At 36.0% G+C, this 24,189-nt stretch overlaps 1 protein-coding gene across 2 annotated transcripts in view; it reads left to right on the top strand.

The window, feature by feature from the left end:
• Nucleotides 1-24,189, top strand: part of si:dkey-12j5.1 (uncharacterized) — a 73,757-nt gene that overhangs the window by 8,687 nt on the left and 40,881 nt on the right. For both annotated transcript variants that reach the window (XM_053228027.1, XM_053228026.1), the window contains exons 5-8: nt 1,484-1,590; nt 4,597-4,720; nt 5,440-5,556; nt 9,722-9,790. In XM_053228027.1, the coding sequence (XP_053084002.1) occupies nt 1,484-1,590; nt 4,597-4,720; nt 5,440-5,556; nt 9,722-9,790 (417 nt within the window). The remainder of the gene's footprint in view (nt 1-1,483; nt 1,591-4,596; nt 4,721-5,439; nt 5,557-9,721; nt 9,791-24,189) is intronic.

The raw sequence follows: 24,189 nt of genomic DNA, 5'->3' as shown, positions 1-24,189 counted from the left end.
CACACACACACACACAGGAAGAGTGCAGATTTGTCTGTATTCATATTCAAGTGCAGTGTTGTTCAGGTTGATGAAATAGCTTGCTACACAATAGGGAGCCAGTATATGGATTAAAGACCTGTGTTTTGTGTTTTTGTACATAAGGATGCAGTTCAGTGTTTCAGCACTTGGTGGTGTTGCAACATTAGCAGACAAAATACTAACACAGGTCCTTATTGTTGAGAGCCGGCCCACACTGGGGATCAAATTCAGTTCATTTCAATCAAGATAGCTTTATTTATTTATTTATTTATTTATTTATTTATTAATTATTTTACCAACACTGACCATATTCTGAAGTAATAATACAAAACTGGAGGTGCATTTATACAAACAGTAATAGAGTGAATAGAATAATCCCATAATGGCAAATGGGAAAGTGTCAGCTAACAGGCCAGTAAGACGTTACTGAACTATCAGCACATTAGTAAACTGAGGAAAATGTGGGTCTGAGAGTGAAAATGGGGTGAGAGAGTTTCATCACAGACTAGGATTAGATTAAGTGATTAAGAGCAGAAGGTTGTGAGTTTAAATCTAATGACTGCCTCAGAGCCATGGGCTCTCAAGTAAGGCCCTTTACCCTCAACTGCTTGTGTACATGTACAAGTTGCTTAAATACATCAATAAAAAAAATAAAAATAAAAATAAAGTGATCCATCTTCCCAATAAATGTGTAAATGTTTATATTTAAATGTTAATGACATATTGTTTTTTTAATTTTATTTTAATTTTATTTACTGTTAATATTTATTTATTTAGGATTAAGTTGTAATTAATTAATTAATTAATTGTTTAATTAATGACTCAAATAATTGATTAATTAATTAATTTTTTACAAAGCAAGAATTACTAAATTTCATTTAATCCAAACCACACCCTAAGTCTAAAAAATGATAGAACTCCAAGGATACTCATTTCCAAAAGAAATCTTTTGGAGAAATTATGGATATTTTGTTGTCCAAGTAATAAAGACTCAATAAACTAAGGTTTTAAATCTGTTTTATGGACATTTCCTTTATTTCCTGCACTGATGCAACCTTTCCAATGCATATCACAGAATATTTCTCCTTTGTCTGTATTATTTTGAAAAAAAAAAAAAGGAAAAGACCTGTCCCCTGACTGATCCGACTCACCAATCAGTTCTTTTGGAAGTCTTTAATTATGAACTGCTTTCCAGGAATGTAAATTTCTAGACAGACATAGACGGTCAGTGACATTGCTATAGAGTTGGCATGTCCTGGTGTCTACATTTTAAGCACATGACAAATGACAGCATTTTAAGATGTAGCTGTCTTGCCTAGCACACTCAGGCGTAAGGATGATATCTTTGTGTGTTGGGTATTGTAGTATGTTGCGTATCTTATTAGATGCATATTTTATGTACTTACATATACAATTTTTTCTTAAGGAAAAAAATAACATTGCTGTGTGTGTGTCTTGACAGGTTAGCAGTATGGGAGCTGCTGCTTTACCTTCGGAGTCTCCCATTACTGCAAAGGACGTGTCTGTGGCCTTCTGTTCCATTGCCGAGATCTTCTTCACTGACCTTTGGTAATTCTTGTTTTTTTTTTTTTCCCTTTTTTCACATGACCAATTAAGTCCTTGTCTTATAACCACCATACCCCCTGCCTGCCATATCCTCTCACACACTCATATACATTATCAGTTGTCATATATACAGTACTGTGCGAAAGTCTAAGGCACTCTATTTTTTTTATAGATTTTTATTTTATGACTTCTACATTATCGAGTCAGTACAGAAATGTTTTAGATTTCCAAACATTAGTTTTCCAGCACAAAATTAAATGTTACAGAAAACTGTTTGTATGTCAGTAAAGAAAGCAGCATATTACATAAGAGATCACTTTTCAGGCAAAAAAACATAATGAAGGCTGCTGGGTAAAAATTAGAAGCATGTGACAGTCAATGTCTCCAGAAGAACTGTGGCTGCTTCTGCAAGATGCTCAGTAACACTTACAGCTCATTTCCTTATAAAACTGCACAAATTGTACCTGAGACTACTATTTTTTTTAAAGCAAAGGATTGTCACACCAAATATTGACGTTGTTTTATTTATTACTGTTTACTACTCTTTATAGTATTTTTTAAAATGTAGAAACATTTAATTTTTGAAGGCATCTTTGCTCTACAGCATTTCCTTGCATGTGCCTAAGACTTTTGCACAGTACTGTGTATATAAGATCCAATTCTCTGAAAGTCTTCTGTGAATGGTGGATTGTGATCCCTTCACCCCTGCCCTATGGAGGATGATGGTGATGTCACTGACTGTTTTTGGGTTTTTCGTCACAGTTTTCACAATGTTCGTCATCAACTGCTGTTGTTTTCCCTTGGTCGACTTATTTGATGTCTGGCTGTTAATAAAACAGTGGTTTCTTTCTTCTTCAGGACATTCCAAATTGTTGTATTGGCTATGCCTCTATAACCTCTTTTCTCAGCTTCAAAATGGCTTGCTTTTCTCCCATAGACAGCTCTCTGGTCTTCATTTTGGTTTATCCTTTTGAACAACAAATGCAGTCTTCACAGGCGAAACCCAGGGCTCAAACCAAGAGTAGACAATTAGAGCTATTCATCAGAGCTGTTCAAAGGGCACACCTGGGCAACAAGAAACACTTATCATGTTCCAATATTTTTGATCACTTGAAAAATGGGAAAAATTTGTTCAAACAAAAGGTGCCGTTTTCTAAGTCTGGATGTAAATATCCGAAAATGAAAGCTGAAATTCTGACATCTCATATTCATCTTTTGATCTCAAACCTGAATTTCTTCAATGTATAGCAAAAACAAAAGAACTGACCTTACCATTCCAATACTTTCAGAGGACACTGTATACAGTATAAACAGTGACACAGTATATAAACAGTAACCAGTGCAGTAAATGTATTTTGATGATATTTTGACCTCAAACATGCAAGGACATTGTATGGTTTTATTTAAGTGCCTTTTTCCCCCAAACATATTTCAACACAGAACAAACAACACTGGTTTCACAATTATTAGCACCCTTATCCTTGAGAGAATAACAGCACAAGTATTTTCCTATAATGTCTAACAAGAATGGAGACACTTGTAGAAGGAACTAGTCTGAAGTACCCTGATACTGTCAACCAGGTTCATCTTCTCAAAATCCCCTGAACCAGTAGCCACAAAACAGCCCGAGAAATATCAATGATCCCTCTCTATTTTTTAAAATGGGTATCAGGTGCTTGTCAAATTTGAAAATAATAGCTCATTCAAATATTGTTCATTCATGGGATTATTTTAAAAACATGACTCACAGTGCAAATGTAACAGTTTTTGCATTGTTTTATTGATAAAATGTTGTGTAAAGTTAAAAAATACTCAGTACATTAAGAAGAACACGTTAAGACCTATGCGCCAGTGTGAAATTATGCGCATGGACCTTCTTGAAGGCTGAGGAAAAATGACTTTGTGTATGAGAAACAGGTCTTTTCAAGAAAACATATTGTAAGTAACTGACAGTATCCCAGGAAACAGTGGGCCTCATTTATTAAGCTGGATACAAACAAATTTATTCGGAAATTGTTCACAGGAGCATTTACACAAGACATTTGGTATTCATGAAAATCCTGTTAAAAAGTGTTTGTATCCTATGAGAGTTTCTGAGTTTGTGGAAATTTACATGAAAGGAGACTTACTAATATAAACCTCGACTGGCTTCAGGTCATATAATTGGCAATGTGTGGCGATGCTGCTACATGCTACTCAATAACGTATAGATATATTTTGTAATTGCTTTAGACAAAGCTAAAAATGACTTCCACTTTTGTCTCTGAGAAATTCCTTTTCACACAGTTTAGTTGTCATTTTGCTCAGCTCACTGTGTGCTTTGCCTTTTATGGAGTTTTGTGGGCGTCACTAAATGCAAAAGAGCTTGTCGCGAACGTGCTTTGCACATTATGGGCGATTGTCATTCATCAATATATGCTATTTTGATATATGCTATATGCTTGTGAGTACGAGCATTAATATATGCTTGTGAGTACGAAATAAATCATTGTTACCGAAACCTTGGCCTACGTTTGCCTTTGAAAACATTTACACAACAAGCTTTCAGTGATGTATTGTACGATTCCTATGACATCTAAAACCCCAAATTTTAGCTTGTAGTACTTAGTGTAGCTATATTTCAAAGCTGAATCATCATAAACTTCATGCTCTTCCTTATAGTGAATGAAAAAAGAAAATGGGGCAGTATTCGTTTAAAGCGAGCTCTAAGGGAAATATACTACAGCAGTTTGGATAAAAGCGTCTTTAACACTTTAATTTGATTGAAGAAACTTGTTAAATAGCTCTTAACATCTTAAAAGGTGGTATTTATTTTTAAAAGGCTGGAATCCCTGTGAAATAATGCTCAGTAAATCCTGGAATGCAGCATAGTTTAGATGAGCTTAAATGTTCAGGTGGTAGTTTGAAACTTTTATGCAAGAGAAAAGAATCCTAGATGTTCTCAAGCTACCTGGAAGCAGTGTTGTGTAACTGTATTAATGTGTAAATGTTTTTTTTTTTTTTGGTCAGTATGGAGGAGGGAGCAGCCGAGCGGTGTAAGGAGGCTATTGAGAAAGCGCTGCACTATGACCAGAGCAACCCCGAAGCTCTGCAGTTAATGGCTAGCTACCTCTTCAGCATTGAGAAACCTGAGGTACACTCTCATCTCTATACAAGAAACCATCCTGTCGTCTTTGTTGTGTCCTCACACACCACCCACGAAGCATGTATTTAATTCACTCCACCAGAGGCTTTAGAAGTGAACTGAATCCATCAGCTGTGTTGTTGATGTTCTATACATTTTTCTCGTCTGCGCACTTTGATAGGTTTGTTATATAACGTTGCTTAGGCTGGTCTTCAGTAATTTGGTGGGGAATTTTAATTATGAACTTAACCAGCAGCCAGAACTTAGCAGCTCTGAGAAACAAGTGCAAGAAACAGAAAGATTGCCAGGAGAGTGCAACTCAGGTCATTAAACACTTTAATTGAGAGTGTGCCCATATAACGAATTTCCTTCTTCCCTGAGGTGAAAACGTTGCACTGTAATTCAGACTTCAACCACTAGGTGGCAAACTGGTATAAGCTTTTCGATCCAGTTTCATCCGGACTGCTTGTTGCAGGTCAGACAAGATATTAAAGTTCACAAGATGGCCATTTTTGTAATGATCCAGATTTAACTGCATTATTACAAAGCAGGGGTTCATCTGATTTTACATCTGATTTTATGCATTACGTGATCTGAGTTAATGCTGCAGCGCTTTCTCTTCGTGCATCTCGCTCTCTTCTGCTCGCCTTGAGAAGCTCTTCCAGAACTAAAAGACACTATAATATAATAAGAAAACGGATGCAAACAGCACTGTTTTTTTTTTCCAGGAGGGCCGTGACTACCTGATAAAGAGTGTGTCGTCATGGTTACCGAGTCGACAGAAGGAGGAAGAGTCTTCAGCAAGCTCAGAGCAACCTGATGAAGATGACGAGGAAAGAGTGCAGGTGCGCGTGTGTGTGTGTGTGTGTGTGTGTGAGAGAGAGAGAAAGAGTGAGAGAGAGTGAGTGCATATGATGTTGTCTCTCATGAAAGAACCATTATGTGTCATTAACCGTGAAACAGCAACTGCTATTCTATTCTATGCTATTCTATTCTATTAGTGCCGTATCTGTAACAATAACAGCAATAACAATAACATCATACATATGGTTGTGTTTAACATGCAACATTTACAGTATTTGTCTTTTCTGTCGACTTTATGACACTTTTCTAATAATGCACTCATGCAGCTGTTTATCAATTACTTTTCTGTTTGCCTTTAAACTGTAAAGAATAGGGAACATATAGCACATGTAATAACTTAAACATCTAAAATATTTCTGAAATGTACAAACAATTTACTTTTTAATGATTGGTTGCATTTTTACAGCTTATTAACTTATAAAAAAAAGAGAGGAACAACTGTTTATACCGGCAATATAATGCAAGTGATTACAGGATCTAAGTTGTTTTGTGGAGGTTCCACAATATTAAATGTAACTATAAATGGATAAATTGTTTGATGTTAAATTCTTTACATGTATTTATAGACAGTTGCAGTCATTGGCAAATTGAGGAATAAAACACGCACTACATGTCACGTTGTGGTGCATCACTCTGCCGTCCAAGTAACGTATTCCTTACATAAACACAGCATTACAGCAATAAATATATAAATAAATCATTAGTACAATTCTAGACTAAGTACTAAGATTTGTCATGTACAGCAGATTTTAATGTGAGTGGTCAAGTTACTGCATGACTAGATATTACTGTGCTACACAAGAAAGCATAATTACAAATCCATCAAGTTAATCCATCATAACCTTTTACAAGGAATGATTCAAATATGATGATGCAGTGATCTGATTAGATTAGGAAACTAATTAGGGAATGAGTGCTCTGTTTTCCTGTCCGATATGTTTATATGGAGATGTATGATTGCAATATTATTAATCATGATCATTTCAAATAATCAAGATCAGCTCAAATGCTGGTGAATAGGTGCCTATGTAATGATTGTGACAGAGATTTTATTCCTGGTTGCACTTTAATTTGTTAGATAAAGAACTGGGGCATGGGCTATAGGAAAACAATGACTGACAGGGTGGTGTGGTGCATTACCACCTCAAAGTGGATTATTTTCCAATAACAGCATGTTTTATTCCTCTTGCATCACAGTGATTTGCCAACAATTACTATTTTTCATTTATTCATGAACAACACTTTGTGCTCTTTTAAATGTTTGTAGTCACTTTATTGTCATGGAATGTTGGTGAGACAAGTAAGTTCCTGTTATCGCTTATATTATAGCAGTTATAAACAGTTATTCCATCACTAGCCTGTCTTTTCTCTCTTGAAATTAATAAGACACAGCTTGTAATGTTACCAAAAAACTGGAAAGTTCTTTAGCTGTACAGGTCTGACAATTCAAACATGATTTCCCAAATTGTACAGTTCCTGCCTATGTAAAAGTGTGATGGTAAGAGTTGATTGTGTAGGAAGTTCCAATGCATGCAACATGTGACATGATGACATGCCCGTGTAACTCTTTAGAGGCGGATACGATTAAGATGTTTCTTTAGGAATGAGGAAAGTGTGGTGAAACACAAAACATACTGCTCAAGAGATTTCGTGGTGTGTGTTTGAGTTTGGTTCCTAAGTGTGTGAGAGTTTGATTGAGGGACTTCTTTGACCCCTGTTCCATTGGCCATACTAAAAGCAGTGCTGCATGAAGCTTCCTCGAACTTTGAAATGAGTTCTTGGATGGAGAAAGCTAGTGGGAGTTAGAGAGACTAATCCTTTCATTTCGCTCTCAGTCGCACTGGGCTGCAAGGCAGACATGCACACACACACACACACACACACACACACACACACACAGACCCTGTAACATCCCTCTTTGTAACTTGAAATCCAGGCATTTTACTCAAAGCTAGCAAATATTATGCTCTTTCAAAAAGAATTTCTCCGCTTGTCTTTATACAAATTCTACCCTGAAATTAATCAGAGGAAATTAATAAAAGCCATGATTTTATTTCTGTATTTGCTTTTTGTTTGGATCATTTTCTGTTGTTTGATTTAATAGCTGCAAGCATAATGCGATGGCAAATTAAACAGCATTCTTTCATGTTCTGCTTGTTTCCTGTGAAAAGCAAAATGAACAGGATGTAAAAGCCACAGTGTAATTGGGATCAGATTTGGTTCAATGCCGTCATGATGAAAATCTAATGTGGTAGCACTCTTGCATTGAGGTACACACACACACACACGATGAGATGGGAGGCCAGAGTGGTTAATGAGTAGACGAAGTTGAAAAGGCGAGAAAGGCGCAGACAGCAGGGAACAGTGCAGTCAGCAGAAAAGAAGACAAGGCTCTGATGAAGTGCTAATGAGCCAAGAGGTTCAGAAAACACTCGTCGAAGTGCTGCACATAAAAGAGCATCTTACATTTGCATCTCGCTCATCAAGCTCCGACTACCTAAGAGCGTAACAGCATGCATAATATCAGGGTAGCTCTTCATTCACTCACAGTGCGGATGGTACCTCTTGACTCCAGGGACAACAATAGTAATTAAGGATGCACTAGAATTTTGGCAACTGAAATATGTTCACCTAAAAGCAGACAAAAATGACAGTTTGGGGTTGTGGCCAATAAAACAAAACAGACAGACAGATAGACAGCTCAGTCTTGTGGACATTAAATTATTTTTTCATTAACTCATAATTATATAGTTAGGCATTGATTATATAAAATGCTAATGAATACTATTACTACTACTACTACTACTACTACTATTACTGCTACTATTACTGCTGCTACTATTATTAATACTACTAGTGCTATTGCTACTAATGGTACTACTATCATTATTACTACTTGTCGCGTATTCCCCTTTTCAGCGTGCGCTTCAGCTCTCAACCCGCATCGTGGCTGTCAGCGTGAACGGCACTGCTTCCCTTCCAGTTTTTTGTGTTCTATGTTATTTTATATATATATATAGCCATGTGCCTTGTGTTTTGGCTCACCACCCCTGTCTTGTCATTGGTTTAGCTTCCTAATATGTCGTGATTGTTTTCACCTCTTTTGTATTCGTACTTGATTAATTTGTGCATTTAAGCCCTAATGTTTCATTGTTCCAGTGCGAAGTCTCGTTCAGTTAATGTCCATTTCGACGCCTTGTTTCTTGCCTGGTTGTCCTGGTTATCTTTGCATGTTTGTTTTGACTTCTTGGTTTTTGACCCACGCTTGTCTCTCCAGTTTTGAATAGCAGTTTGTTTCTGCCTGCCTGTGTTTTGACTTCTGCCATGTACTTTGACTAATCGATTGTGGCCTAAAAAAACATCTCGCGCATTTGCGTCCTGCCTCTTCGACTCTAACCCCCATGTTACACTACTATTACTGCTGCTACTACTAGTACTATTATTACCAATGGTACTAATACTAATATTACTATTATTGTTACTATTTCTATTACTACTGTTATTACTACTAATGGCACTATTACTACTAATAATTTTATTACTGTTACTATTATCACTAGTAGTACTTCTCTTACTACTAGTAATAATACTAACTACTACTACTATTATGACTACTGCTACAACTACTAGTAATACTAATAATACTATTATTACTATCACTGCTATTACTACTACTACAACGATAACTTCTGCTTCTACTACTGATGCTATTACATCTACTATTCAATATCACATCATAATTTTATGCTAATACTACTACTACTATTACTACTACTTCTATTACTACTAATATTACAACTCCTCCTCATACTACTACTACTATTAATACCTGGATTTCTGTAAATCTTCTTTGTGAAAATGTACATTGTTATCCAAAAAAAATAAAAATGAAATGCAGCACTTCATTTTTCTTTTTTTCAGTTGTTCTTTTCCCTCGAGTGTGTTCTGAGTTTTGGTTTTGGCCAAGAATTTTCATTTCATTGCATCACTAATAGCAAATTGTCAGTGTGTGTGTGTGTGTGTGTGCTGGATCCTGAGGTTTCAGCATTATTTTACATTGTTTCAGCATTATGTATGCATAAAGTTGCTGTAAGCCAAACAGAGAATTTTGCCCATAACATATTCAACTTTATTTTTTTTCCCCAGAGTAATATCCCACCATATGAATCCCGAATTACAACAGCCAAACTACTGATAGAAGTTGAGGAATTTGAGGTAAGATGGTACTACGTTGTTTCACTCTTGCATTAAAATTTAATTTGGTACATTACATTACTAATATGAGCAAAACTGAGCAAATAAAATTGTGATATTAAAATTTTGAGCTCAAATGTATACTTTGACAGTCATCTTGGTATAAAAAATAATTTCTTGTTGGAGTATTGTTATTGTTTTTACATTTTGCCCTCATTCTCCCACACAAAGATAGATGTTTAACTGGATTCAGGGATCTGCTGCGCATAACAGCAGATGAATTTTATTTCCTCTTAGACTCTCACAGGCTGTTTTTCACTGCTCTTCTTGCTACTAGTTGCAAAGGGGTTCACACTATGTGATCACTATGTAATCACAGAGAAAATCAAACATGCTTGAAAATTTGGTTAGTGGGGGTTGCTGCTGAGCCCCAAAATTATTTGGCAACTGGGAAATTGCGACTAAAATCAATTAGTGTGCACTAGACTTTAGTGTCTGTGATAAGGTGCAAATATACTTCACTTTCACCACATGTACATGCACACATGCAGCTGCTCCGCGAGCGGCATTGTTCACATACTTGCTTGCGTATCTTGTGTACATGTGAAGGATTAAAAGTGGTGTCCATTAGGTGGCACTGATGAACTTTGTTTCTCTTTAAAATTTTCATTTGGTTGTTGTGATTGTTGTTATGATCTGTGTCTGAAGTAGAAAACCCTTACTATATCCTCAAAAATATTTACTAATTTAGGAAATCAAGAAGACTAGTACTCAAAGCAGACCTTTCTGTAGGTTTAAAGAGATTTATAAAATTCAAACACTTATTGTAATAAGAAAAAGGTAGTACTCAATAACAGTCTAGAGTAGTACATAATATGAGATTTGAGATAGATAGATGTTAGTTTGTTTATGCAGTTGGGGTCACAAGGTACGTTGATGTTACACAACGAGGACGCTTTGTGTTCATTCATGGCATCTTTCATATGCGTACACATTGTTAACAGCAAGTATAAATCAGCCTATAGGGTGAGTTACCCTACTGAAACTTACTGCTGGTGATGTCGATTACATGTAGATCTGTTAACACTCAACAGCGCCACTCCAAGGCTTTAGGTTTTAGTGTTTGTGTGTCGTTTTTAAAAAATTTGTTCTGGATGATTAAATCATTAATCACAATGTTTTTAAAGGTAAAACGCGAGTGCGGAAAAATCATTATCTTAATCCATCACCATATTTTACAGTGGATATCCTTATGTACAGTACATTCTTTTCAGTAGATATCCTTATGTTCAGTACCTTCATGAGTTTGCATGTTCTTCCTGTGCTTCGGGGGTTTCCTCTGAGTACTCCGGTTTCCTGCGCCAGTCCAAAGACATACGTTGTAAGCTGATTGGCATTTCTAAATTGCCCGTAGTATGTGAATGTGTGTGCAATTGTCCAGGGTGTCCCCCGCCTTATGCCCCAAGTTCCCTGGGATAGGCTCGAGGCTTCCCTGCGACCCTGTGTAGGATAAGCGGTACAGAGAATGGATGGATGGATGGAGGGATAGATGAAGTTCAGCTGCTATACTTCTTGTCATGGTATTGGTGCCTAATAGTTGATTTTGAAATCTGACAACCCCAAGAGTCAACTAAAAATGTCCAATTCTAAATCTGTGAAACTCTTGTGTTCATTGCATTCTTCTTTGCCTCTGACATCATCCTGCTCACCGTGTTCTTGTGGTGGCTCTATTTGGAGAGGAAATTTGAATCATAGTGTATTAAGTGACAGTATGAATAGGATCAATAAAGCACCAGTTTATGTCATTTATCCATGTTGTATTCATGTGTAGAAACATCCATCTGGTACATGCACTGTCCTTTAGTAATAAAGGTAGAGGTTGGAAATGTTCTGGAGTAGTACACAAACTTTATTTTCAACCACATCTAACTTCTGTTCATGTTTTTCAGTGCTGGTTTGACTGGTGCTTTTTATGCAATGCCATTAGCTGTCTTTTTATAGCTATGTTTCATGATCTCACACAGCTCTTTTGTCTAGTAACCTGGAATAACAGTGAGTGTGTGTGTGTAGGTGAATAAATATATGAATGGATGGGTTGATATATGTATGTATATGTGTGTGTGTGTGTATATATATATACTGTGTGTGTATATATATATATATATATATATATATATATATATATATATATATATATATATATATATATATATATATATAATATGTATATATATGTGTGTATATATATATATATATATGTATATAATGTGTATATATATACATACCCACTGGCGTGGGTACGTATATATGGGAATACGTGTAGTCCTTTTTCTACTAAGACTAATAAGTCTTGTAGAATAGATTTGAAACATTCTAGTGTTGTTTCTTAAAATGTTTTATTAGTAAGAATAATAACTAGACATAATTATTCTGACTAGTAAAACAATTCTACTGTCAGCCAGCTGTGTGTAGTAGTGCAGTAGCCGGTGTGATTAAGAGTAAACTGCTGATGCTGTAAGCAGCCACGTTGATATGACATCATGTGCCGAACTCATAGTTGAGGAGATTTTCCCAACTTTCTGAGTAGGAGTTTTGAGTTGAGGGGGCCTTTTTTTTTTATTTATTTTTTTTTTTTTAAAAAAGATTTATTTATTTATTTATTTATTTTACAAAGCTCTGAGCATATTCACAATATACTCAAACTGAAAATCCTTTTAACACACTCAGTACTGTGTGAGGAGGATGGTCTGGTTCCTCTCAAGGTTTCTTCATCGTGTCATCTCAGGGAGTTTTTCCTCACACCTGCCACCTCTGGCTTGCTCATTAGGGATTTATATCTACATCCAGATCTCTGTAAAGCTGATTCGTGACAAAGTCTATGGTTAAAATAGCTACACAATTAAAATAAAATTGAACTTTCCACCAGGTGATGGGTCATTAAGCCAAAACATTTGGGAAGCCTTTTGTTAGGTGACTAAAAGTGGAAAACAGGATTTTCAAAAATGATTTTTGCCTTTGATTATGTGAATGCTATTCATATTTAAATAGTATTGTGAAAGTAGTGTTGATAGCTCTAGTGGGTAGGAGTTTAAAAGGCACTTTAAAAGTTGCCAAAGCCACTTTCTATTATGTGTGATGGCTAAAGAGGTTTGTTACTAAATTCCTTGTATGAGTGTTTGCTTCACTAAGTGTTTTTTTTTTTTTCATAAAGCATTTTTCTCTCTTTTCGCCATGGGAAGGTTGCGTTTGAATAATTCAGGAATTGTATTTTGCTCCGCACTTGACCTTTACTGTGTGTGTGTGTGTGTGTATGTGTGTGTGTGAATGAGTGACTCCTGTGAGCATATAATGAACTGTGAAAATCTTGAACAGATCCCACTGAGAAAGGTATAGAATGGTATATAGAATAGAAAAAAATAATAAAAAAAAGACAGTGTGAAAAAGGGGATGGAATTGAATGATGGCTGTGGGAGGTTTAAAAAATAAATGAGGAATCTAAGTTTTTCCGCACAAATAAGAATTGGGAAGAACTTGAAAGGGGTTGTTCTTTTCATTCTTTCTTCTGTTTTGTATCTCCATCCCAGTGGAGAAGCGTGTTTGTGAATGCAGCATGACTCGAAAGCTGTTAGATGTCTCAGCATGGCTGAAAGCTCTTTGCGCCATAGGGAGGCATTAATATTAATACCAGTCACCTGGCAGCCTGGCAGAGCTGCACTGAAGGTCATGAGGTCATCGCTTTGATAGCCAGTGCTTAGACAGAAGCCAAGCTCCTGCTCAGCATGAAACATTTTGATTGGTCTTTTGAGAAAAGGAAAGAAAGTTGAAGAGCAAGCGAGAGAAGAAGATGGTCTGATAACCAAGCAGCTGTATGACTTAAATTTCATATTTGCATTGATTCATTTGGCAGGTAGTTTTATTCAAATCGACAATCAAGAGAAGTAGAATCCAATCCAAGCATAGAGCTTGCAAGTGTTGCAAGACTAATTTTCAGCAATTGACCAGAAACCAGTGCAGGATTTATGTACAATGAAATGAGAGAGCCACTAATGGGTTTTGACAAAAATACTAGTACACTAGTCAAGAAACACATAATCCAACTACACTTTCAACTAGAAAGTCGGTACCTTGGAGAAGATCAGCAACAAATTACAGTAGCAGAGTCTCATCAACGGGTAAGAGCACAGTAAAAGATAACTCACGTAGATAGACATATACTGCAAATGCTGGTTAACTTCATAATGTTCTTCATAAATTACGTACCAAAATTTGCTGTACAGTACACTCTCAGTGCCGGTCCCAAGCCCGGAAAATGGCGAGGGTTTCATCAGGAAAGGCATCCGGCATAAAACTTTTGCCAGATTCAAAATATGCGGATGGGTGATCTGAACGGGAGCAGCAGAAAGAGGAAAAAAAAAAAAAATTCTAGGAGCAGTGGTGGATAAAGTAATGAGAAATTATACTAAAGTGAAAGCATACATAACGTGTCAAAACCTTTCTTAAAAATCGAAGTTTCCAGCCAAAAAATGTACTGAAGTGAAAGAAAAATATGCTACTTATCTTATTTAACTATCTAAAACTCTTAGATAAGTACTGTTTGCAATATTTGCCACTAGCTAGAATTTGACTTGCTGCCTAGCCAATTATGTTAGCAACAGAAATCAATGCTAGTCTAACATGGCATTAGCAAAGAAAACAGGCTAACTTGGTTAAATATATCCAGTTAATGTTAGCAAATTAGTACAATTTAACATGCTTTTTCGAATTAGTTATAGGAGACACCTCATTTTGTATGAGTATTTGCTTACTCCAGCACATTGAAATGTTTTACTGAGGTAGCTTGACTCAACTTGAAGTGCAGTGGCTTATCTGTATTCAGATGCACATGAATAGCTATAGCGCTAACTACATTGTGTAGCACGAGAAGGTCATGGCCAGTGACAAATTGGCACGATTCTTAATAGTTTACATTGATGAATTTAATTGGTAAATCGAAATAATTGGATGCTAAGCTGAAAAGATTGGATGCTAAACTGATCCCATTCTATTGAGGTATAGCATACAGTCATTGGCTGGATGAGAGAAGAAGAGACCTTTGAGATTTGTAACCAGTATTTTAAAGGTCATATTAAAAATTAAAATTAAGTAATTAAAAGTAAGTGTTTTTTTCCTGGAAAATGTGATTAAGTAAGAGTATTAAGCACTAAGATACTCAGGTAAAGTATAAATACAACAAAGTAACACTAGGTATTAGGGGTGTAACAATACACTCTAGTTACTATTCGATTCTCTATACTGGCATCATGACTCAATTCAATTTGATTCCCAGAATATTTTGAACAAAATATTAATGAAGAAAAATTATGGCTGAAAAGACTCCTTTTTTTTTATTTCTGAATCATAAACAAGTCAAAACAATGTGCGTTTGTCTATAAAACGAGACCAATCAGAAATTGCTACCAACAGAGGTTTAATACTGTAAACACAATGTACTACAGGTTCACCATATCTTAAATTTAAATAAATAAATGTATAAATTCTCTCACTTGGGGAAAATGATCATTTGAAACATAATGAGCTCTGCAAAAAAATAGAGCTCCAAAGTCGGCTAAAATCGTCGAATTCCGCCACCTCTTTCGTGGGCGCTGTAGACTGCAGAGGCACGGGGCCGGTGTTGTTTGAAAGCTACTGAAGAGCTATTTTTAATGGTTATATCATGGTTGTGTAACCATATAACCTATAATGCGTATCAGTGATCCGGAGCTATCGGTCAGCACGCTCTCTATATATTTGAACTCTTTTGGGTTCTCAGATTTCTCAGCATGCTCTCTATATATTTTAACTCTATCGGTTGCTCAGCTAGATGCATCGGATGCATTAATGATGGATTCGATGCATAATTAATAGAATGCTGATTTCCATGATGTGAATCACACATTACCATGATGCACATCGTCCAATTTTTGCATCTCGATGCATCATATAACGATGCATCATTACACCCCTTTTAAGTATAGAAACAAAGTACGATTAGTCAAGCATTTTGCAATATTTCTGGGACAATATGTCATCCAATAAAAGTAGTTATCATGACAGGCCTAGCTTTTTACCTGCTTCCAATATGTTAACTTTGAGAACTGACTGCGCTTGCTGCCTAATACAGTATATCCCATCCCTCGACAGGTGCCGGTGTAACGAGATAATCAATGTTCTTCACTTCACCTGTCAGTGGTTTTAGTGTTAAGGCTGATCGGTTATAAGTGTGGCGGTCTGGGAAAACCTATCATATGTCATTCAGTGAGTTCTGGAAAAACTAGCAAAAAAAAAGACAATAAATTGGCCATTGACCAATATTAATATACAAATAATATACTTTGATATCTCTTCTATAGAAAACATAAATATATTTTACAAAAATGTACAAATATTTCTATTTAGTTTATTTTCTAACCTCACTTTCTGCCTAAAAAGATCATGTTGTATAAGAAGCCAGTTTAACAAACACAGTAGTAAATGTAGTCAGTCCACCTAAAAACGTCTAAAATCTTGCTAGCTAAGTGTGCTTTTTGTCGCACAGTGAATGTCAGGCTTTAATTGTTGTTGGATAGCTATCGTTTCTACACAACATTGCACTGCCATGATATCCAGTGGTGATATTATATCTACATTGTGATAAATTATGACATAATACACTTTTCTGATATATCACAGATATTATGATATCTTTTTCTTTCAATGTGTTTTTTTTTTTTTTTTCAATAATTACAAACTGAACAGCTGAAGTTAAAATATTTTACCAATTTTTAAAATTGTAAAATGTTAAAAGTCTTTTTTTGGTAAACAATTTATTTTTGTAGACATTAAATAAACGTCAAAACAAACAGGTTTCTTAGCAAACTTATGTATACAAAATATACTGTATACTGTAGAAATATCTTTGAAAGTTATGATATTGTATTTTTGTCATAGCGCTTGCATCTAGTTGCCAATAATTAGCCATTTTTGTACACATTTAAATAATGACCCTAATATTTGAATAGTTGGATGCTCATAAAATAAATCTGTGGAATTTATTTTAAAGTTAAATGGGAAGCAAAAAGCTTCCTATTTGCACAAGTTAAGGTTATGTGATGGGAAACCGATACACACATTCAGCCAGGATAGGGGTAAGTCTGGGTTCGGATTTGTTTTCAAGCCGTGTCTTGCAGCTCTATTCGGTGGAAAAGCGATATAATATAGATGTCTGTTCAGTCAGGCATCTTAAGACAAACACAAGTCTGTGAAAGACAGGTCTCTCTGTAGATGTTTTGTGCATTTCCACCGAGTGTGTATTTCTGTGCCATAACGTCTTGCTTGAGCAAACTCAGTGCTCTTGAGAGATTTCATAAAACTGGAGTAAAACTGGCAGATATTGGCATTATTTGTACGGACTCTTGAGAGAGTCTGCGTGTGTGTATCTTTGTATTTATAGATGTCAAAACTCAGGAACAGGTTCTAACTCAATTTTAGCAGGGCCTTTTCCCCTATCGACACCATCTGGTCAAAGCCCAGCACACCCACTAACAGCAGAAGATTGATGTCTTCCTCTGAAAGAGAAAAAGGAGAAGGAGAGCAAGAAGGAACAAAAAAAATGGAGAGGAGAAAATTCTCTCATCACCGCTTATACAAAGTAGAATTGAATGTTAGTTTGTAATGACACTGGCGGGATTCAATTATCTCTAAAGAGGAAGGCATTTCATTATGAAAAAAAACCCCCACACTGCATTCTGTGCACATTTTTAATTGACTACCTAATTTTCCTTTGTGGGTTTTTATCTTTAGTGTTTTACCTCAGAAACTGCTTATAGTGACATTTCTCCGAATAGCTAATCTTAATGGCTATGCTTTATGATACACATTATAATTTGTTAACTCGAAAGGAGCTGAAAATCACGGTGTGTGTACTGGAGTCGGACAAATCATTCAGGTAACTTGGGGCTTTTCCTAGATTTTTATTGTTTGATCTTTTTATGGTGTACTTCCCTCAGACATAAGGCAATTCTTTCATTTAGATTCATGCTAAATGATTCAGTTCTCATTGTCATAATTTTTGCTTGTTTATTTGCAAACGTTTCTTGTTACGTTGCTCTTACCGAGCCTGATAAAGTGTCTGAGGTAGCACATTGGGTTTGCTTCCTCAACAAGAAGTCTCTTCACATTGCATGAAAAATGTGAAGAGCGTCTTTATTTACAACTTTGCACTATTTTTGCTCAGTCGATCCCCATACCTGAGTCGGAAAAGATCGTCTGTCATCCTTGCATGTTAATTCATCCACCTTGTAAATGCCACTATGTGTGGTGCAGCAGGTGGTGGGATTCGAGGTGTGTGCACCATCATGAAGCGCTTTTTGTGTAAATATACAAACTTTATAAAAACATATGTTTTGCTAAATAACAAGTAGAGTTTTTACCTACTAGCCTACTGTAGCCTACTGTGCTAGCCTACTGTGCTTACTTATCCACTATTCAACTACGAATAAAAAACTAATAGTGTTGTCATGGATACCTGGGCTAGTGATTTGTCAACCTATGATATTATATTATTGTGTCTAATTCTTTAGTAACTTTCATCACCAAAACTTCATCACATCTATGACACTAAGACAATTTACTATTAGCTATATTTACTATTTATAATAATAGAAAGTTAGCTATCATTTATGCTGCTATTTTACAAATGAAAGCACTTTCCATTTTACAATATATGTGTTTTTATAGGCACTGTGTTGCTTCTAGATAGCCTGTAGACTTATCCATAAAATAACTAACTGTCTAATATTTTTATGTACTGTAACATATTCAAACCAGAATCTTATAACAACTATCTGGTAGACATTTTTGGCATTCTGTGGTTGCATTATGAACAGCAGCCTTGCTGCTACCCTGCCTTAGAAAAGGACTATTACTATAACAGAGTTGTCTCCATTATGGGGAAAATTTTTGTGTATATATCTGTATTATTGCCCTTAACAATTACTTTCTGTTAGCTGCAGCTTTTTAGCTTAGTCAATTAGGTGTCTGGCCAGCCAAAACATGGGACTGGGCAGAAATCGGAGCTTTCACTTGCCTGGCAGTCTAGATAATAAATGTTATGAATTTGTCGACCTCTGACATAAGATGGCAAGTTGTCATTTTTTTTCTGGTTACTGGAAAGTTTCTGATTGTTTCTAGCTAAGTAGCTAGTCATATATCTAACAGTTAAGTATAAATGCTTAGAATTTGACTGTAGAATTTACACTTACTGATTAATTGTTGTGGCCAGAGTTATATTTTAGGAAATATTACACTGGATTGCTAGTAGTCTAGTATCTACTGTTGATTAGACAGAATAATCCTTTAAGATGGCAAGTACTCATGTTCTACGTGATTAATCACTGTGGCTGTAGTTTTAATTATTTTTACTTAGATTTTTCAATCTTTTAATCGTGGGTTGAATAATTTTTCAACTTAGAATTAAACATATACTGCCCATAGCCTTTTTTTTTGATATATAGAAATAATCCCAGACCTCAATATTACTGGTATATGAGATATTTTGCAGCAGTCATACCAGTATTATAATATAGTATGACCAGTATTATAATACAGATATTAGAGATGGTTGTAGATTGTATTTTTGTTGCATATTTATTTGTACTGATTATATCTGGTTTACTGACTCATCTTTACTCCATCAAGAACTGTCATTTTTGTGTGCACTCAGAGCTGTGAGAGAAAGATAACTGTATTGACCGTTCAGTTCATCAGTCCATTGCTGCATACTTGCAGAACAGAACAGGATGATGGACCAGATATACAGTATATCTCTGCTCGAACCTCTAGGGGTGTAAAGATTCCCTGATTTGAGCTAGTGCATCATCTGCAATAATTCAAATCACTGCGTACAGAGCAAAAGCTGCGAGGCAATCATGCCTACACTACAGGTTTCTCTGTATGAGTCCAACACCACAAATCTCTTATTTTATTAGTATTCACTAATTTTATAAAATTAATTTACTTTCACGCTGTGCATTTCTTTCTTGCCCTTGTTCTGTCTCCATACTTCTATGCATCTCCGCATCTGTCAGGCCCCGTAAATGAAATATCCCACTCCCTAAAGCTAACATTTTTTCTTTTCATCTCATTGAACGACCTTTCGTACAAGGTCTGTGAAACATTATAACAAAATGAGATTTCCGGTTGAAATATTACCATAATGCTCAAACTGTGAAGAGCGCCATTGTGATGTAGGACCTCTTTCCCTCATTCTCTCTCCCTGATTTATACCTATTATATTTATTGTAATTGGTGTAAAAAAAAAAGGGACTAATATCAATCTTTTCACATATTACTGAATTGCACTGCATCACATAATGTTGCATATTTGCCAGGATGAAATGTACTTTCAGAGGTCTAATTGCTGAGCATGTATTGAATTTGTTTAATATTAGGACATACACATTCCTGCATCATAGTTTTCATCATGGTATATACCTTTTACTTAATATTTTCAGAGATTAAGGTATTAAATTACAAAAAAAGTGCAGGTTTTTTTTTTTTTTACTTTAAAGGAGTCTTGTTCAAAGGATGGTTCTTTAGTAGTTTATGAAAATAATGTAGAAATATTCTGATTTACTTCTGGTATGTTTGTTCCTTATTTGTCTAAATTGCAGCACATCCTAATTGGCATACTGCAACTAGTTCTTCTTCTTCTTCAGGAGGCTTCAGTACCAATACTACTATCAGATATCTATCTGATACCATGCTATTACTTGTAAATTAAAAAAAAAAAAAAAAAATCATATACCAACTGATATTATGTACTGTGCCTTGCAAAAGTGTTCAACCCCCTTAAAAGACAACAGATTCATCTAGATTACAAATGACACAGATGCTGCTTACATAAGTATTCCATCCCTTCAGACTATAGTACTTGCACTTTTTGCACCAGGAACAACTTTAAGTCTGTTGTAAGTTCCTACCAGCTTTGCACACTGTTTGGGGTGATTTTCACCCATTCTTCCTGGCTCCAGGTTCTTCAGGTTGGTTGGGTGTTATCTTTTGACTGCTAAAACAGTGCCACAGATTCTCAATGAGATTCAGATCGGGTCTTTTAGTTGGCTATTGTAGGACATCCACCTTTTTGTTTTTTGCTACTCCTGTGCTGATTTGTCCATATGTTTGGGACCATTGTCCTGCTGAAAGTTGACGTTTCTCCCAAGCTTTATTATTATTATTATTATTATTATTGTTATTTTAGCAGACTAAAACAGTTTCTTTTTTAATATCCCTCTGTATTTTGCTCTGTCAGTTCTCCCTTTTAATTTTGACAAGAAACTTCTGAGGATGAAAAGCATACCTGGAGCGTGATGCTGCCACCACCATATTTCACCGTAGGGATGGTGTCCTGAACAAATATCTTGATCTTGGTTTTATCTCACCAGAAACCCACATCTTTACTGGGCCACTCTTGTGCTTTCATATGGCTCTTCTTGAGCAATGGTTTCTTTCTAGCCACCCTCCCATACAGTCCGCAATTATGCAGAGCTGCTGAAATGGTTGTCCTTTGCATCTTCACTCCATTTTCAGGCACTGTACTCGGTAACTCCTTCAGAGTGACTGTTGGCCTCACTCTGGCTTCCTTTACCAGTCTCCATCTTTTTTTTTCTCACTGAGTTTTGAGGGAGGGGCTTTGTCTAGGTAATGCTTGGGTGGTGTGATGGGGCTTCAACTTCCTCACTATTGATCTAACAGTGCTTACCGGGATGTCCAAACACTTGGATATAATTTTACACCCTATTCCTAAGTTACAAAATTTTATTTCCTTGTCTTTCAATCCCGTATAATGCTCATTATGCCCTTCATTTTCACTCCTTTCCTTCAGATTGATAATCTCTTCAATGGCAGTTCAACTGAGAGGGTTTTTGTCCAGAAAATGGGAGCTGTTTTTCAATTGAGTCCTCTTTAAGACAGTATCTTTCATCTGCAGCTTCTGGAGCCTGGGGGGTTGATTACTTATGCTAGTAGCATTTTTCAGTTTTTGATTTTCTTTGAAATGCTTGCTGACCAATAATTAGTTTTGACATTGAAAACTTACTGTAAGAGAACATGAGATTGCAATAAAAATACTGACTGGTAAATTCCAGGGGGGGTTGAATACATTTGCAAGTCACTGTGTATATGACCTGTATGTATAACAGGTCTTACCCAGTGGATTAGCCACTGTTATTCATTTACAATGACCAAGCTAACATGAGGAAAGATGAGCCTAGTAGCCTAAGTGCATGAAAACGCATATGTGAACATTTCATGGCCACTATGTAAACCAAGGAAACATAAACTGAGCTAATAAACTGAGCTAATTCGGTGTCAATAGCAGTACCGGTAAAGATGAGTACCAAAAAAACATGCTGATACTTTGTCTGGAAAAAAAAGGTGTTGATGGATTTCTTCTTCTTCTACTCAGTACTATTATTATGACTTGTACTGATAACCTTGTGAGTATAACCATTCTGTTATATCTCCATGCTAACATTCCCATAATCCTAAACCAAGTGATTCCAGACATATGAAGTGACTTGTCCTTTTATCAGTAATTTAGTTGTTTACTGAATACGTGTGTGCTGCTGACTTTTTATAGTAAATAGGTGATAAATATTGCAAGGTTTTATTAAAGGCTACAGTCATAAATTCTCATTTGAATGTTCCAACCCAGTGAAGCCTCGTTAATAAAAGGAGCCAGCCATGGTCATTAATTACCGGTTGCATCCTTTGTCTCTGGCAGTGTTTGGGGAGAAAGCTCATTTGGTCCATAATGTTCTGTTTGAGCCAGAGGTGGGTAATAGGATCAAAGGGGAAAAATAATAAATTACAGGAGGCCAGTGTATTGTTGAGCATGCATGAATGGGTATAAGGATGTGTGTGGGCTTTTATTTGCATGCACATGCGTTCAAGCATATAATGGCCCTGTTCAAGAAGGTCAGAGGTGCCTCTGGGAAATGTAATCCAGTCAACTAACAATCTAACTATGATTGTGCTCAACTGTGTATGCATATGCATATTTTTGGCACTTGCGGATATCTTTATATGAGTGCATTAAAATATGCATAGACTGTGCTTATTTGCATACCTCATGACAATTCCGGAGTCGTGGATCTAATGAATCCAGAGCATCCTGCCTTAATGTCACAGGAATGAGGTTAATGGTTATGTGTGTATGCGGTAACCTTTTCCGACATTCTCTACGGAGCTGAGCCATAGCATTAGGTCTTTTACAAGGAATTTTTTCTCAAATGCGCCAGGGTTTAAAGCCAAACTGGGAGCAGTGGCTTGAGCCAAATTGCTCCCAGAGCCATTTTCTATGCTGCTAGACCAGAAACACATTAACACATTAGCCCAGCATGAGGCCCAGCATTTACGCCTGTGGTGTGAAAAAGAAACAAGAAACAGAAAATACAAAACAAAATTTCAAGGAAGCTGTCATTATGACATGACTGTCATTGATATGCTGCATGAATCTATAGTTTGGGCTAGAAGGAAATCAGTCCCAGCATCCCATTATCATACCATTTTCTTTGTGCATTTTACGACCATTGCTGTAGCTGTTGCGTTTGGATCCTCAAAAGTCCAAAACAATCTGCCTTAACACATTTTTTAAAAGCAAATCATCTGATGTGGATGTCAAAAATGAAATTGAACTTGGATTGCTGTCCATGTATCGGGGGTTTGGTCATTTATAACAGCTCCCATGGTACTAGTGCATTACAGTCAAATGGGCTAAGGGGATTTAATGTCTAAGTGTATCAGAGCAACTGTTGTAGAATTTATTACTAAATAAGCACCATATGCTGGCATAACTAGTTTGTTTTAAGAAAAACAAACTAATTAGTAAGTAATTTATTACTGTAACCCATGTGCGATGCATGTTAAGTGGTGCTTCGTAGATAAACAAATAATCATGTAAACAAGCACCAGCTTCTTTGTTAATCAGTATCGTGTTTTAGAAGGCTAAAATTAGGACAGGTAAGTAGTGATTTTGTTGTCTTTTTCTAAATTGTCCCTCACAGTGCGAGAGTTTACTCTAACAAAGCTAAAAGGAAGCCTTATTTATGAATTACTTTCTCTAGGACAGGGATATTCAACTAAAATTTGTAACATAAAATTCCTTTCTTACAGTAACTTTTTAATTCTTAACCATTAATGACTAGTTTATGGCTATAAAGAAAATTTAAAGTGGTTATGTTGATATGTAGTGGTACTTCAGAACAGAGGAAATTTCATCATGAATTTTTAAAAAAAAAAATAAGCCATCTATGAAAATCTGTGAAATCTCTTCCCTTTTTGCCCCAATGTCTCTGACTGTGTAGCTAGTCTGTGGTCTGATGAGCTGCCTTCAGCTAAATATT

This window comes from Pangasianodon hypophthalmus, chromosome 22 (assembly GCF_027358585.1).
Source record: "Pangasianodon hypophthalmus isolate fPanHyp1 chromosome 22, fPanHyp1.pri, whole genome shotgun sequence".
NCBI lineage: Eukaryota > Metazoa > Chordata > Actinopteri > Siluriformes > Pangasiidae > Pangasianodon > Pangasianodon hypophthalmus.
This window is presented reverse-complemented; position numbering and strand designations above follow the sequence as displayed.